Source organism: Lutra lutra, chromosome 10 (genome assembly GCF_902655055.1).
Source record: "Lutra lutra chromosome 10, mLutLut1.2, whole genome shotgun sequence".
Classification (NCBI taxonomy): domain Eukaryota; kingdom Metazoa; phylum Chordata; class Mammalia; order Carnivora; family Mustelidae; genus Lutra; species Lutra lutra.
Genome location: NC_062287.1, coordinates 14590486 through 14605551, shown reverse-complemented (window position 1 = coordinate 14605551; position 15066 = coordinate 14590486). Strand labels below are relative to the sequence as shown.

The 15066-nt window shown below is 46.2% G+C and overlaps 1 protein-coding gene across 6 annotated transcripts in view; it reads right to left on the bottom strand.

The window, feature by feature from the left end:
• KMT2A (lysine methyltransferase 2A) overlaps positions 1 to 13274 on the bottom strand; it is a 78520-nt gene extending 65246 nt beyond the window's left edge. Inside the window, exons 1-2 of one of the 6 annotated variants that reach the window (XM_047694059.1) lie at positions 12770 to 13274; positions 10561 to 10659 (exon numbers count right to left, since the gene is read on the bottom strand). In XM_047694059.1, the coding sequence (XP_047550015.1) occupies positions 10561 to 10659; positions 12770 to 13201 (531 nt within the window). In that variant the 5' untranslated portion in view covers positions 13202 to 13274. The remainder of the gene's footprint in view (positions 1 to 10560; positions 10660 to 12769) is intronic. The other 5 variants (XM_047694054.1, XM_047694053.1, XM_047694055.1 and 2 more) reach the window with 5 other exon arrangements.
• Between the last annotated feature and the right edge of the window lie 1792 nt (positions 13275 to 15066).

Below are 15066 nucleotides of genomic sequence, written 5' to 3'. Positions count from 1 at the left end.
CACATTATGTGGCATTAACCTATTAAAAAAAAAAAAAAGTCCCTGGTATTTTTTTTTAATTACTCCAGTTCTAGAGTCTCTCAAGTAGAATATGGTATCATGACAATTATTCTTTGCCTTCATAATCACTTGCTTTCCAAATTTAAACCTGTATGACTAGCAATTAAGAGTTCCAGGAAAAGGGGTGCCTGGGTGGCTCAGTCGGTTAAGTGTCCAACTCTTGATTTTGGTTCAGGTCATGATCTCAGGGTCCTGGGATCAAGCCCCATATCCGACTCCCCAGGGATTCTCTCTCCCTGTCTCCCTCTGCCCCTCCCTGACCACCCCCCATCCCGGCTTGTGCTTTCTATCTCTAAAATAAATAAATAAATAATATATATATATATTTTAAAGTTCCAGGAAAAGCACGAATCTCTTATATTTCCAATTCCCGGAGTTTCTTAAGTGACACCCAATTTCCCAATTAGGGAATCCGAACTGCCCTTGGCTTTGCCACCACTTGCAGAATTCCTGCAAGAACCCAGCTACACCTGTGAACTCCAGTCATTTAATGAGATTGTCTGGTTAAGAGTGGACAGCACTTACTATATGAAACTTAGAAAATTCATTATATGTATATAACCTTAAATAAATCTTATATGACTTCACCAAAGAGAAGGAATTCATATATAATTCCAGTACTAAAGTGTCAATAACCCAATAGAGGTTTTGGAACTACAAGTTGGTAGGAAAAAGAGCTGGTGTTAATATCAGCTCTGCCAGACTCTTGGTAATCTGTATGAATAATCCCAATTCACGGTTTTCATTCTGACTGTACAGGAAATGCTTTCTGCAACCCAACATATCTAAAAAGGTTTCATTCTGAGTGATGCAAGCCCTCCACACAGCCTCAAAAGCCAAGGGTCAGAGGCCTTTGTAATCCTCATTCACATGAAGCAAGCTTGTATTAGATGGGAAAGGATTTACAAAGCACTTGTTGTAGTATGTCCACAGGCAATGATAACCCTACCAAGGGATATTTTGCAGCACATCTCTTTAAACTACAACTGAAAATGGACATGAAAGCTACAAACACTTATTTGTTTCCTACAGTAAGACCACACCTACTGTTTTCCCTGGTTTCTCCATGTTAAGATTTCTCTCTTAGCTTCATTTACTACATTTTTATTCTCCTATAAAACTACCATAATATCGTTTCATAAAGACATTTCTCTGGAGCTTACTACTGAAAGTTAATTACTGCCACAAATTGACAATTCAAGCCAAACACTTAAGGAGCCAGTAGGGCCCCAGGACCCCTGGGGGAATATTAAGAAGTACAAAACATGATCCACACCCTCTAGGATCTGAATGAAAATACACTTTTTTACTCCCAGAATGAGAGGGTAGCTCCCAAGAGGTCATTTTATACATATATAGGTAGGACAGTATTTTAAAAATTCACCTCCAGAGAAGATGATAACGTTATTCTGGTAACCTTTTCAACCATCACGATGACAAACATGATTAGTAACGAGTTCTTTATGTAACTACCCTTTGCTTCAGTGTAGACCTATTTTCGCTTACTCTTAGACCCATGGGACTGGGAAACAGCTGGTTACCATTCCTAATAATGGACCCTTTCATGTCTTTGGAAGAGTTATTAAATTGCCTCTTTAACCTTTCATTCTCCCAACCTTTCCTCACAGGACTGACTTCCAATCATATAATCATCTTTTGAGTCTCCTCAGAACCGCCTTCAACGCGTCCTCATCCCCTTTAAGTTGAGGAACCTAGAAATGGAAACAACACTCAAGTACTGGGATGGTCAGCGCTGGAGTCACCTACATAAAAGATGATGATTTCCGGTCAGGACACCTCAACATCACTTGTAAAACCCCACTCGGTACTATTACAGAAATGTCCTTGTCCTCTGATGGCTCTTAGATGTTCCTTTGCAACACTGAATTAGTTTACTTTTTTTTTTTTTTTTTTTTAAAGAGATGGGGGATACGGGACAGAGGGAGAGAGAAAATCCCAAGCAGGCCCCCATGCCCTGTGGGGAGCTGGTGGGGGACTCGTTCTCACAACCCCGAGATTATGTCCTGAGCCGAAATCAAGAGTCAGATGGATGCTTAACCCACTGAGCCACCCAGGCACCCCAGTTTACTATTTAAAAAAAAAATCACTCACAATTATCCTGCTCATAAGTCTTGTACAACATAATAGGTTCTGTAACGCTCTCCTTGCAAGATATTCCTAAAGTTTAATGTGGATCAAATTTTCTTTTTTTTTTTTTTTTAAAGATTTTTATTTATTTATTTGACAGAGAGAGATCACAAGTAGGCAGAGAGGCAGGCAGAGAGAGAGGAGGAAGCAGACTCCCCGCCGAGCAGAGAGCCCGATGTGGGACTTGATCCCAGGACCCTGGGATCATGACCCGAGCTGAAGGCAGAGGCTTTAACCCACTGACCACCCAGGCGCCCCTGTGGATCAAATTTTCAATTCAACAGTCATTCACTGATCACCTTCTATGGAAAGTCACCACTATAAACTATATAAAACATAAATGGTGACTTAGAAATGGAAACGATCCAAGTCTTAAGAAAATCACAATCTAATGGGGGAAAGCACACACAATCAAAGGTATTTATACCAGGGGCGCCTGTGTAGCTCAGTCCATTAAGCATCCAACTCTTAAGTTTTGGCTCAGGTCATGATCTCAGGGTGGTGAGATCAAGCCTCATGTCGGGCTCCACGCTGGGGATGAAGCCTGTTTGGGATTCTCTCCCTCTGCCCTTTACCCCTTGCATGTGTGCTCTTTCCCTAAAAAATAAACTTAAAAAAAAAAAAAAAAAAAAAAAAAAAAGTACTTACACTATAAGGTAACCCAGAGTAAATTCTTTAAAGGTAGGTATTAAGTACAGTCAGAAAACGGGAAAGGAGAAGTTGAGTTTCCATTAGCAGTGGCATCTGTAAAAGGCTTCTTGAAGAGGTGGGATCTGGGGATCTGAGCTGAGCCATGAAAGCTATAGGCAGGACAAGATGGGAAACACTTTAAGGCAAAGGAAGCATTAGCAAAGGCGTAACGGCAGGTACACACAGCCTATGGAGAACACCTAATAGACCAGTAGTCCAACATGGCCAAAGCATGTAAGTGAGAATGTGTGTTCAGGAGATAATGTTCAAAATGTAGAAATGTAGGCCAGATAGATTATGAAGGGCTGAGAATTTTAAATCTTATTTTATATTCAGTGAGGAGGCAAAGGGTTTTAGGAATGAAGTGACATAATCAGATCTATATTTAAGAAAACCAATGGCAACACTGTATATAGTGAAAAGGAAGGCGGGAGACTGGTTAGGAGATTATGGTAATAATCCATGCAAAGGTAATGGAAATTTCGAGTAGGATGGTAAAAACAGAACAGCAGGGACAGATTAAACACTGCAATAGTATCCCAGAAAAGCCTCACAGACTGACTGGAGGGGTGCAAAGAGAAAAGAGGTGAAGAGAGCAACAGAGAGTATGAATGAGCTTTCCGATGGATACGGGTTTAGATTTGAATTCTAGCTCTGCGGCTTACTCGCCATGACTTCTGGAAAACTAGCTCGCCTGTGCCTCAGTTTCTTCATCTGTAAATGATGGGGGTATTTCAGCAAACCTTTTTTTTTTTTAAAGAGAGACAGAGTAGAACTCTATGTTTCCTCCTTAAAGTGTACTACCTTCTACTGGTTATTCTTAAACTTTAATCTGTTTTTGACTATTCTAGTTGAGGTTCTTTTTTATTTCTCAAACTAAGTGCCAACCCCCAGGAACTGTAACCTAGCATTTCTTCTGTAATTAAATTATTAATTGTGTTGATCTCTGCAGACCAACACTTAATTCTCCCCGCACTGACACTTGAGAGCAAATGTCAACTAGTTACCAAGTATAGATGAATGGAACTGAACGTGGGGGTCGGGGACCATGAAGAGCCTCGGAATCATTGCAAAGGATCCCCGAGTACTTACACTCATACGTAAAAAGGTAAGGGACACTAGTTATCGAGACCAGGAGTAGCAACCCCAACATAGCTGCCTTGGCCTGATAACTATGCAGCTCCTGGAGGCACTGAATTCCTCGGTGTCTTATCTGCCTATTTACTGTCTTGTTCTCTCTCCTCCCTTTTCTGCCTCACCTCTAATTAGGTTCTCACTGGACACCAATGGTACTCCCTGTTGCCGAGATACGTGGCTGGCCTTCAGTTTGGTTATGCCTAGCTTACTAATGAACTTGACACCCAGACCCAAATCAAGAACATTCTAAAGTCAAGATTATAGCTCTCAAATAGGTATGTATGTGTACACATATACATGTATACATCAGAGTAATAAAACCCAGTTATCTTGATGGAAAAAAAGAAGATTATAGCCCTCATGGCCTCTCAAACTTTGAGTCCTAATAATAATTAGGGATTCTTATGTACCAGGCAAATTGCTAAGTACTTTGCATGCATAATTTCAATTAAGCCTCACAATAATTTCACAAAGCTTGATTACTGCTAATTTACAAATGAAGAAACTGAAGCATGGAGGGGTTAAGAAACTTTTCCAAGGTCATTTAGCTAATAAACAGGGGAGCCAAGATTTGAACCCAGGCAGTCTAAATCCAGAGCCCGTGGTCTTAACAGCTTTTAATTACTGTGCTATACTATCTCACACTATTACAGATTAGATAATGAGATTCTCCCTATCCTTTATAAAGGTATTTATATATGCACAAATAAAAAATCCTAGCCAGAGATTACAAAAGGATTTCCTCATTAGCTAAGCTTAAAGAAATGTTATCCACATGATTTTACTGCTTATAATTAAAGGCAATAATCTAGGAACAATGTTGTATGTTCACATTTGATCTAAAAATTAGTCAATACTCATGGATGGGCAGAAGATGAATACAGACATGTGTAAATATTTGTTCCTCTGGGTGTAGATATTTATTGTAGAGATATTTGTGATCAACTCTTCTCAGTTTTCAGAACTGAGACAGTATAAAGGAGAGCTTTCTGAAAAAAGTGCTCTCCAACAACACTCCTCACAAGTACTGTTACTCTCCTAATTCAAGGCAGAAAGCCACAGTTACTTTGATGCTGTAAAAGGAGAACGAAACAATGATGCTTCAACAAAGCACAGATCCTAAGGGTTGGATCTGGCTAAAACCGTTCCAACGTCAGAAAGGTTCATGGCTCTGGCTGCTTAAAGACATCAGAACATCTACACCCAAGCATTCCAACCAAACACAACACCAAGAGTGTAAGAAAAGAAATAAAATAGATGAAAGAAACTCCAGCTCTAGAGACAAACGCCAGTGGAAGAGATCCGCCCCACTGGTGGGACTCAAGGCACTGCCACAGTTATAATTAAAGGTAAGTTTTCTGGGGAAATCCCTTCAGTCTATTTGTCAAATAGAAAAACAACTACTCATTTCAAAGGAAGGGGAATTTTCATAGCTAGTGCAGAAAACTGTCAACTAACTCTTACATTTTTATCTCTAGTCCTTTAAAACTAAAACTCAGTTAAGATGTCCCACATCTAAAAAGTGAAGCCAAGTTTGGCCCCTAAGAAGCTTCGTACTAATCCTACAAGGGGACTTATATCATCCCAAACAACTACAAATCACACGACAAAATTCATCTTTCAAATGCCTTAGTCTTTAAAAAGCAAATGTCTGGCAGTGGTTATAGCCTCATGGGTTGGCTTCCCCTGGTGTGTAACCTGACAAGGTACAAAGCTCATTGAAATATTTAACAGTGCTGGTATGGATTTCTTTGGATAGGTCAAGAAAAGCAGCTCATCCTTTTTAAAAACATAAAGAACCATTTTATGGAAAAAAAAAAGAACCATTTTATGGGATGTCGTTCCCTCAGCTCTCAAGTGTCTGTGCATTTCCTTGGGGCCTTCTCAGAGATCTTATTGAGGGGGAAAATGAAAAGGCCAACAAAAGGACCCCTTTTCTCTTCCTATTCCCAACATAATCCACCTCGGCCACAGGGCCAGTAGCATCCACACTGTCATAAATGCCAGCAATTAGAGAATTAGGCCATAAAACCACCCACTCAGGTATAAGAGTGCGGGCCTCCAGCTTTATTTAATGCATGCCATAAAGATCCTGTACTTCCTTCTTTCAGGCCTTCTTCAACCAATGAAATGACAACAACAACAAAAAAGTAGCCCTTTGTCTGCCTGCCTCATACTGATGTGATCAATGAAACCATCTGGGCCCAGGTGAAGGATTTAAGATTCCTTTTTCCTAATAAAGACTGCATTTCCTCTAGCATGCCATGTTTAGATCCATTAAAGAAGAGGCTGCATTTTGGGCACTCGTATACTAGAAACTAAAGTGAAATGACATTTTCCAATTATTTTGCCTTCTTCTGAAACTACTCTAGAAGCCTAGCCAATTCCCAAGCTTCGCAAGAAAAGCTGGAACCTACAAGAGTATTTCTAATTAACTCAGTAATTTCTAGAACCTCCCTAAGTCTTCTCTAATGAAAAAAGTTCATTCAAATCTCAAAGTTAATGTTCATTCAGTCTGTGTCTTAAAATTTGATACAATTCAGGAGCAATCAATAATTTCGTTTGATTATCTTCACAATTTACCAGTCCACAAATATCGGGAGTCTGTGATTTACTCCATGATAAAGCTTTAAACCAATCTAGGCAAAACCCAAACAAGTACTTTTAACCTCGAGCTCTTTCCTACCAGTGCCCACAGGGTTAAAAATCTGATTAAAAAGTACAGGTAGGTTATGTCAGACTCATTAGTATTTAACCTTCCTTATTCCCCGCAAATAATATATGCAGACAACAGAGGTTCCCATCCCAGTAATCATGGAATAAATTCCTCCCAAAGTAGTGACAGTCACATAGCTTCCCCCTCTCTCAAAGGTTTACGCCACTGGGCTCTCCACCTTGGCAGAGGAAGAATGGAAAGACAAGATATTCACAAAAGGCCCTACCGAAGGCCTTCAAGTTAAGTGCTAGAAGGAAACTGAAGTCCTGTGCCAACACTAGTGGAATGTGGGCAGGCACAAAGAGATCTTAATTAGGAGACCTACAATTAAAACAGTGAGTCTCCAGAAGAGAGAGGCCTGCAGAGTATTACGCCTCAGAGCAAGCAAAGCACCCTTGCCACCCCCTCTCGCTGCAGGGCAAGGAAGGCAATGCCTATGGAGTCGGCATCCACACAGATGCTCTACGGCAAGGACAGCTTCAAGGTGAGCACAGATACGGAAATGGACTCAAGATGGGAGTATTTTCTCATCTTCTAATCAGAAGGCAAATCACTGTTTTGTGAATGATGATCTCCTACAGGAGCCCTGTGCCTTAAGATAATCAAATGGAAGGAAGAGATGGGAACATGTCATATGGTTCTCAGCAAGAATGAAGAAAAGTTCTAAAGACTACATTTCTGATGCACAGGATAAACCAAAGTCCAACATTTCAGAGCCTATTAACAGCTGCTTCCTGCAACACACATACTGTCACTTCGGATTCATAAATTCATTAATGCACAGAATTTCCTTTTGATTTAAAAGCTCACACATCTAAAGGCATACACCACCTAGACTGAAAAATAACTTCCCTTTAGCAGTTAGGAATCTACGACATGCAAAAAATGAAACAAACTTGGTTAAACAGCAGGGCTTCTCAACATAAGATAATGATTTATATTTAAAATCTGATCTTCACTTTTCTTATAAATGAAATTAGTCAATTCCAGCAAAGAACTTTTTCCATACTCTTTAGTCCTTATACTTTGTCCATGCAATGAAAACTTTTCCACTGAGTTGAAATTTCTTTTCCGGGCGCCTGGGTGGCTCAGTGGTTAAAGCCTCTGCCTTCGGCTCAGGTCATGATCTCAGGGTTCTGGGATCGAGTCCCGCATCGGGCTCTCTGCTCAGCAGGGAGCCTGCCTCCTCCTCCTGTCTCTCTCTGCCTGCCTCTCTGCCTACTTGTAATCTGTCTGTCAAATAAATTAAAAAAAAAAAAAAAATCTTTAATAAAAAAAAAAAGAAAGAAATTTCTCTTCCCAACAATTACACCAATTAAATGGACGAATGTACAAACTAATATTAAAAATGACCAAATAGAGAGTGCCAGGGTGGCTCCGTTGTTGGGTGTCTGCCTTCAGCTGGGGTCATGATCCCAATCCTGGGACTGGGCCCCATGTCGGGCTCCCTGCTCCACGGGGAGCCTGCTTCTCCCTCTCCCACTCCCATTTGTATTCCTGATCTCACTGTGTCTCTCTCTGTCAAATAAATAAATAAAATCTTAAAAAAAAAAATGACCTAATAGGCTCATCGACTCTGACTGTTTAAATGAACTCAGAAAATAAATAAATAAATAAATAAATAAATAAATAAACTGACTAACTCAGAATAAGACGTTCTGACCTGAACAAAAAAATTATGTAATAGAAAAGAATCAGAATCCTGGAACAGAAAAGATTCATGAGCTAATATTTAGCCCAACCTTTTCATTTTACACATCAGATATTCAAGGTTAAAAGGGAATTGTCCAAGGTCCCACAACCAGTCAGAGAGAGATGAGTGCAAGGAGAGCCCTTGTCCTCCGACTTCCACTCTGAGGCTTCTCCTATTCCCCTAGTGTTCTCTGCTTCATTTTCCCTGTCAAGCTCAGGATTAGCTGTGAAGTCCATGAAGGAACAACTCCCCCTCTTGGTACATATGCCCAGTGAACATTCCAAACAAAACAAAACAGAACAAAACAAAAACAAAAAAATCACAGATACTCTTCAACTGCCTTCTGCCTACAGGAACAGCATCTTTTCTAGGCCCAAACAAGAGTGTACCGTAGCCTACCTCAACTAAACTGCCATTTCAAATTAAAACAAATAGAGACCAAAGCTGTCATTCAGTTTCGATTTTTATCTACCTAAAATGTGCCACATTATGATCAGGCTGGAAATTCTGCTTTGAACATTTTATGAGATGGTAAGGAAGGTAAGTGGATTATGAAATTAGTAAGGACTAACTGCTGATACATAAACCACTTGTGGAGTTGATATTAAAAACGGCTCAAATTCTAGTCAACAGAGAGGATGCTGTGCCATGTTTATTTAGATGGCAAAGGATGGTGGCATTAACAGTCCCTGAGACAATACTCAGAAAAGTACACAATATGGAGGGGAAGAGGAAGATGAAGAAGCAGACCTCTGTGATTTCCTACTGTGCTCAGTAAAATCAAACTTCAATTCTACTTCCTGACTGTCAGGAAAAAGCCCCAATAGAGGAGACCAGCAACACCTACATATTTTTAAAATAATCCCATTCTGACAGAATTTGGTCATGAAGAACTCTTACACGTAGCTGTTACCCAGAGATATTCAGTCCAAGGGAGGTTGGGGACTGGTGGCAGTGAAGGACAAGTCTCCCATGGCTAAAGGCGTTTACAACAGGTAAGTGATCTGTAAGTTCTATCACCTTTCAACCACCTGAACTTACTAGTTCTGTAAGTATTAACTTACAGTTTGTTATAGACAAATACAGTCCTTATTCACTTAAAGCAAACCAGAATTTAAAGAGGCTAGACTCATTTTAAGGTCACAAAACTATTTCTTCATGAATCCAGACAAGACCTGATCCAGATCTGTGAGTGAATTCTTAGAAATAATCTTTAGAATTCTGTAAGTATGTCAGCCCAAGGGAACGCTGAACTTCCCTTTTGGAACCTTATCATTGATTTGTGAGACTGTAACAAAATGCTTCGTTTCTACACTGAAAACTACCAGGTCAGAGGAGCTAATCACTACTAAGTGATTTAGTCCTAAGCCATACTACGGGTTAGCTGGGTTAGCGTTAATCAATGCATACCATCAGTCCATACTAGACGGCCTCCAACTACCACATACAAAGCTCATCAATGCAACAGCAGCTCATTCAAACCCAGTCAGAAAAAATACTGAAGTTGAATGTAAGGAGTCAACCGCTCTTCTCAGAGTAAAGTATGTTCAGGCGAAAGTTTTAAAGAAAAAAACAACGTACTAACATAATCTTATTTGAATTAACTGCAGTTCTTTAACAGACTTGACACACTACAAACCACTGCTCAACAAAATAATGCCAGTGGATAAGGAAGTGTTAGCACCTGATTACAACTTTAAAGGTGATTTGTCAAAGACCAACAGATAAAATATTCTGGTGCCCAGACATTAGGTCCCTGAATCCAGGTGGCTCTCTTTCTAACCAGTCTCTTGAAAAGCTACGATTGCAAGCTGTCAGCATAAAACTTTGCTTTTGAATATGTGATAACAGCATTTGGAATGTGAACACTTCGTCCTTCAATACAAAATACATAAGCATGCTAAACAAGAAGAAAATACTTCTCAGGATCCCCTTAAAATAGACTAACTTCTCCTAATACAGACTTTCTTATTATACTCAAATATACATGGGACTAAAATTCTACATATAACCAGGCAAGTCTCAATTTCGAAAATAAGCAGGTAAATGAAATGTCAGTAAGCCTTTTTTTTTTTTTTTTGCTGCTGTATCTTTTAAAAAAGCAAAATCAACTCACATTTAAGCACCAACTCCATGCAAGTAACCTGAACGGTTCAGTCTTTTTGTCATGTATGAGGCCTTTGGTTCTCCAACTACATGGGATCTGTGTTGTTAGCTTAAAAAATACAGAATTGGCCTTTCAAAAAAAAATAATAATCTACAGCAACCAATAAATAGTCTCAATCAACCCTGCTGACCGCAGCTGCCTTCTGAAGGCTGGGAAAAGGAGGTGGAGAGAGAGCAGAGAGAGGCAGGGAAGAGGGACGCTGCAGTTAGCTAGCTACATAGCAAGGAACACGCCCCCATCATGTCCTCCTTGCTCTGTCAGAAGGCGGGTTGTTGTCAGTCTCCTGATCAGGCTGCCTTAGAAACGATTTTAAAAAGGAGGCAGGAAGACTAACAACTAAAAAATGCCAGCTCCTTGAAAGGAGGGGCTAGGGTCCCTGGGACCTCCTCCCTCCCCTTCTTCCCAGGATTTTTCCGTATATCTAGAGGGGTGTAGGGCACAATGGGGGACAAGGGGTTTGCCCGGGACCAACGGCAGAGCACGCAGGAAACGGCTGGTTGTTATCTTTCCCTTTCTGTTTCAATCAAGAGCACTCCAGAGCAGCAACCCCCTACCCGCCCCCCCCCTTCGCTTCAGCCCCTAGCAGCTGCTCTTCCTCCTCCTAGCATCCCCCATCTCATTCTCCCCCCTCCCCTACAATTCAAACTCCCCCTTCTGCATCCAATGGAAAACAAATGCGCAACGCCACTGGCTGAACCTGAACTCAACTTCCCTTCCCAGGGCAACTTTCCTTTTTGCTGAAGAGGCCTGAATAAGGCTCATCAAGGCATCCCCATTCCCGCCCTGGTACTAATGGGGAAGGAGCAAAGTTCTTGACCCCTTCATCCACCTCCGGTCCCCCTATAAGAATCAGAGAGATAACCCCAACTCCTCCTTCTAAAGAATAACTTTGCTTCATATCCCCCCTTTTTCTCCCAACCAAAAGCAACCACCACCACCAGCATAATAAAGTAAAACTGTCCCTTATCTACTCTCCTCACCCCAACCCTGCTTCCCCCACCCTTTCCAAGCCCCAGGATTGGCCTAGGAAAAGGTGGATCAATAGTGAAATGACGGAGAAGAGGAGAAGGGCGGGAGGGAGCTAAGGCTGGAGACTGCGTGCTCTCAGGCGCAGTGGGTGGGGTAGGAGAGCAGCTGCTTCCCCTGGGAGGATGCTGCCCAAGTCCCCCCACAAACACCTCCCCTCGCAGGGGCCCCCTTCCCCAGAGCTGGAGGGAAAGCCTGCCTCCTCTCCAGGGGGAATGGTGGAAAGCTGCTCCTCTCTGAGCCTAAGGGACAGTGGACTATTTTCCTCTCAAAGATGCCACTAATCCTTCATTCTAAAGGAGGGAAAGGGTGGAGCGAAGGTAGAGTAATTCCCTGCTACCAGCAGGCTAGAAACTGTAGCTCTGTAAAATGGGGGAAACAGACTGCTGGACGAGGAGATCACCGTTATCTCCAGAGGGAAAGGAGGGGAAGGGAGGCAAGGTGGAGAGGAAAGTAGATTTTTCCTGGCGGGGTAGGTGAGGAGGAGGGAGGATCTAGCTGCGTGGGGTGGGGGGTGGAGGGTGGAGGATGGAGGTGAAGGAAGGGGGAGTGGCTGGTAGTGCAGGGACCTGGCCCTGGGATGGGGCGAGGGTTCATCAGGTTTTCGGAAGCAAGGTGCTGCAAGGGACATCGGTCCCCAAGGGGTAGGAGAAGAACGTGGCCCTGGATGAGGCCATCACCCGAGAGATGCCCAAGAGGAAAACTGCCCCAAGAGTAAAACATCTGCCCAGAGAGGGAGGCGGGGATGTGGCGGGATCAGGTCTCTAGGAGGGAGGGAGGGAGGAATCTTGCTCGGATGAGGTAATCTGTGAAAGGGAGGAGGGGTTCAGTCCCGGGATGGGAAACCCCGGCGAGGGGTCTGTGCCAAGGGATTTGGGGAAGGGTCAGGGGAAGGAAGGGGCGGGGGGGGGGGGGCAAACGCCCTTAGCCAAATGGGTCCAAACCCTGGGGTGGGGGCGCCTGGGGGTCTGCACCCATGTACGGGGGTCCCAAGATGGGAGGGCCGTTTGCCCCGGGTCAGGGACCCCAGGAGGGTCCCGGAATTGGGATGCTCCTCAATCCCGGATGGGGGAGGGGAGGGGGCTCCTCAGAGGGTCGAGACCCCGGACCTGGGGGTTCCTCGCCCCCTTACCTCTCCGCTGCCGCCTCCCCCGCCGCTCTCCCCAAACACAGCCCGGAACCGGCGCAGGTTGGTGCCGATGGCGGCCGAGACCTGCAGCGCCGCGTCGAAGCCCGGGCCCACCCGGAGCAGGGCCGGCCCAGAGGAGGCTGAGGACGATGACGAAGACGAAGACGAGGCGGACGACGAAGAGGCTGCTGAAGCGGCGGCCGCTCCCCCTGGAACCCCAGCCCCGCTGCTTCCCGCCGCCGCCGCCGCGGCCGCCACAGCCGGGGGGGAGGGGGGCGCCCCGGGGCCGCCGCCGCCGACCGGGGGCCCGGGGGGAAGCAGCAGGGCCGGGACGCGTTGCCGCGGGGCGCCCCCCAGGCCCCGGCGCCCCCCGCCGCCGCCGCCCCCGGTGGTCCCGGGTCGGGCGGGGAAGCGCCACCGACAGCTGTGCGCCATGTTCGCCCCGTGAAGTGAAGCAGCGAGAGGGAGAGGCGACAACACAGGGGGGCGGGGAGGCGGAGGGGGGGCCGAGGGCCCCGGAACCTGCCTGAGAAGAAGGCGCCGCCCGGCGGCCTGTGCCCGGCCGGCAGCTATGCAGAGCGCCGGGCCGCTGCCGCCCGCCCGGCAATCTGTATAGCGGGCCCGGGCCTACGCTCGCGACGCCGGGCCGCAGCTCCGCCAGGCCGAGGCCCGGGCCGCCGCCGCCCGCCCGCCCGCCCGCCCCGCAACCTGGATAAGTGCATGCCCCGCCCTCCAGGAGCGGCATTGCTGGGGAAAAGGAGGGGGGAAGGAAGCCCAGGAGCCCGACGCGGAGCGCGGGTTCCGGGGAGAGGGGGAGGGGGCTAGGACTACGGGGAGGATGGAGGCGGAGGGAGCCCGGCCGCCTGCAGCCTCGAGAGCCGAGAGGCCGATTACACACGTTCCCGGGATGCGCTGGGAATCGAACCGCCCGGGAGAGCCGCTTCCAGTATAGCGCGGCTGCCGGGTCGGGGACGAGTGAGCCTTCTCTGCCGCGAGGCACGGATACAAGATGGGTTAGCCCTCATTTAACGCTTCTGGAATAAAAGGGCCCTTATTGTGCCATATGCAAAACGGAAGCGTTGCCCAGTTTACTTACTATATGCAAAATAGGCCCTCAATGAACGCGCTTTCAAAATTAAAAAAAAAAAAGAGAGAGAGCCCCTCCCATTTTTATGCTGGAGCTCTCTCCAAAATGCACACACCAAGTGGCAAGTCTCCCGCCACCTCCTCGCCCTACTATGCACTCGGGGCTGAGGAACCAATGGCTCTCGTGCCCTTCTGCAGAGAGTTGGGTCCTGTTTCTCCAGCCCGGGCACTGGGGCCACAGCGTGCTCCGCTAACGAGGCGGTGTTACAACGAAGCTGAAGCTGGATGGCTAACGGGGCCTGGAGGGAAGAGGCGGGCAAAAGCGCCCCCGCCCCTTCTTCCTCAGTTCTCCGCCTGCCGCCGCATGCAAAGCAGACCCTAATGTATGCGTGCAGAGGGAGGGGGGCTAGCGAGCACGTTTCTGATTAAGAGAGGGGGAGGAGAAGAGCGTTGGGCATTATGATACACGGGGTGGAAGGGGCCCGCCGGCGGCGAGCTCTGTGCGCGGGGTTAGTAGGCTGAGGGGGATGGGGGAAGGGGGAAGGAAGGAGGGGGGTGAGGGCGGGGGATGAATATCCACCCGGTTTACTTTATTGCGGGAAAGAGGGGAGGGCGCCTCAAGCTAGGCGTTAGAAGCCTACGAGGCTGGGAAAGCAGCGAGGGGAGGGAGGGGTTTGTACCGGGAGAACTTGTGTTGGCTGTGGCTGGGGGATCGATACGCAGCCTGCAGGCCCCGGGGCAGCCTCCATCCCCCCAGCCGAGGTGGAGTTCGCTGGAAGGTCACGCAGCCTTCCTGGACTCCCGCACGGGTACAGAGCACACTGCTTGTAATATTACAGCCTGGGGCGGCGAATTTGGGAAGGAGGGGGAGGGTCGTGGTGAGCAGGTTGCTCCGGCCCTCTGGAGGGTGCACTGCACGCCTCCAGAGAAGGTCCACGGCCTCTTGGTGCTGAAAACATACGTCCCTCCGCGGACGAAACGTTAGTGCACAGCGAAAGGTGGGGTGGGGGCTAGAGGGGAGCAGAGAAAGGGAGGAGACACAGGCAAGCTCCAACTCCCCCAACTCGTCCGGGATCGATCGTCGTTCCAACCGCGCAGGATGGAGCCCAGATGGTTTGCAAAGCGCACACTCACAGCGCACACACAGAACCAGATTCCGTTGTTACATCGCGTGGCTTACTGGGTGCAAAAGGGGTGGGAGTAGCGGGAGAGTC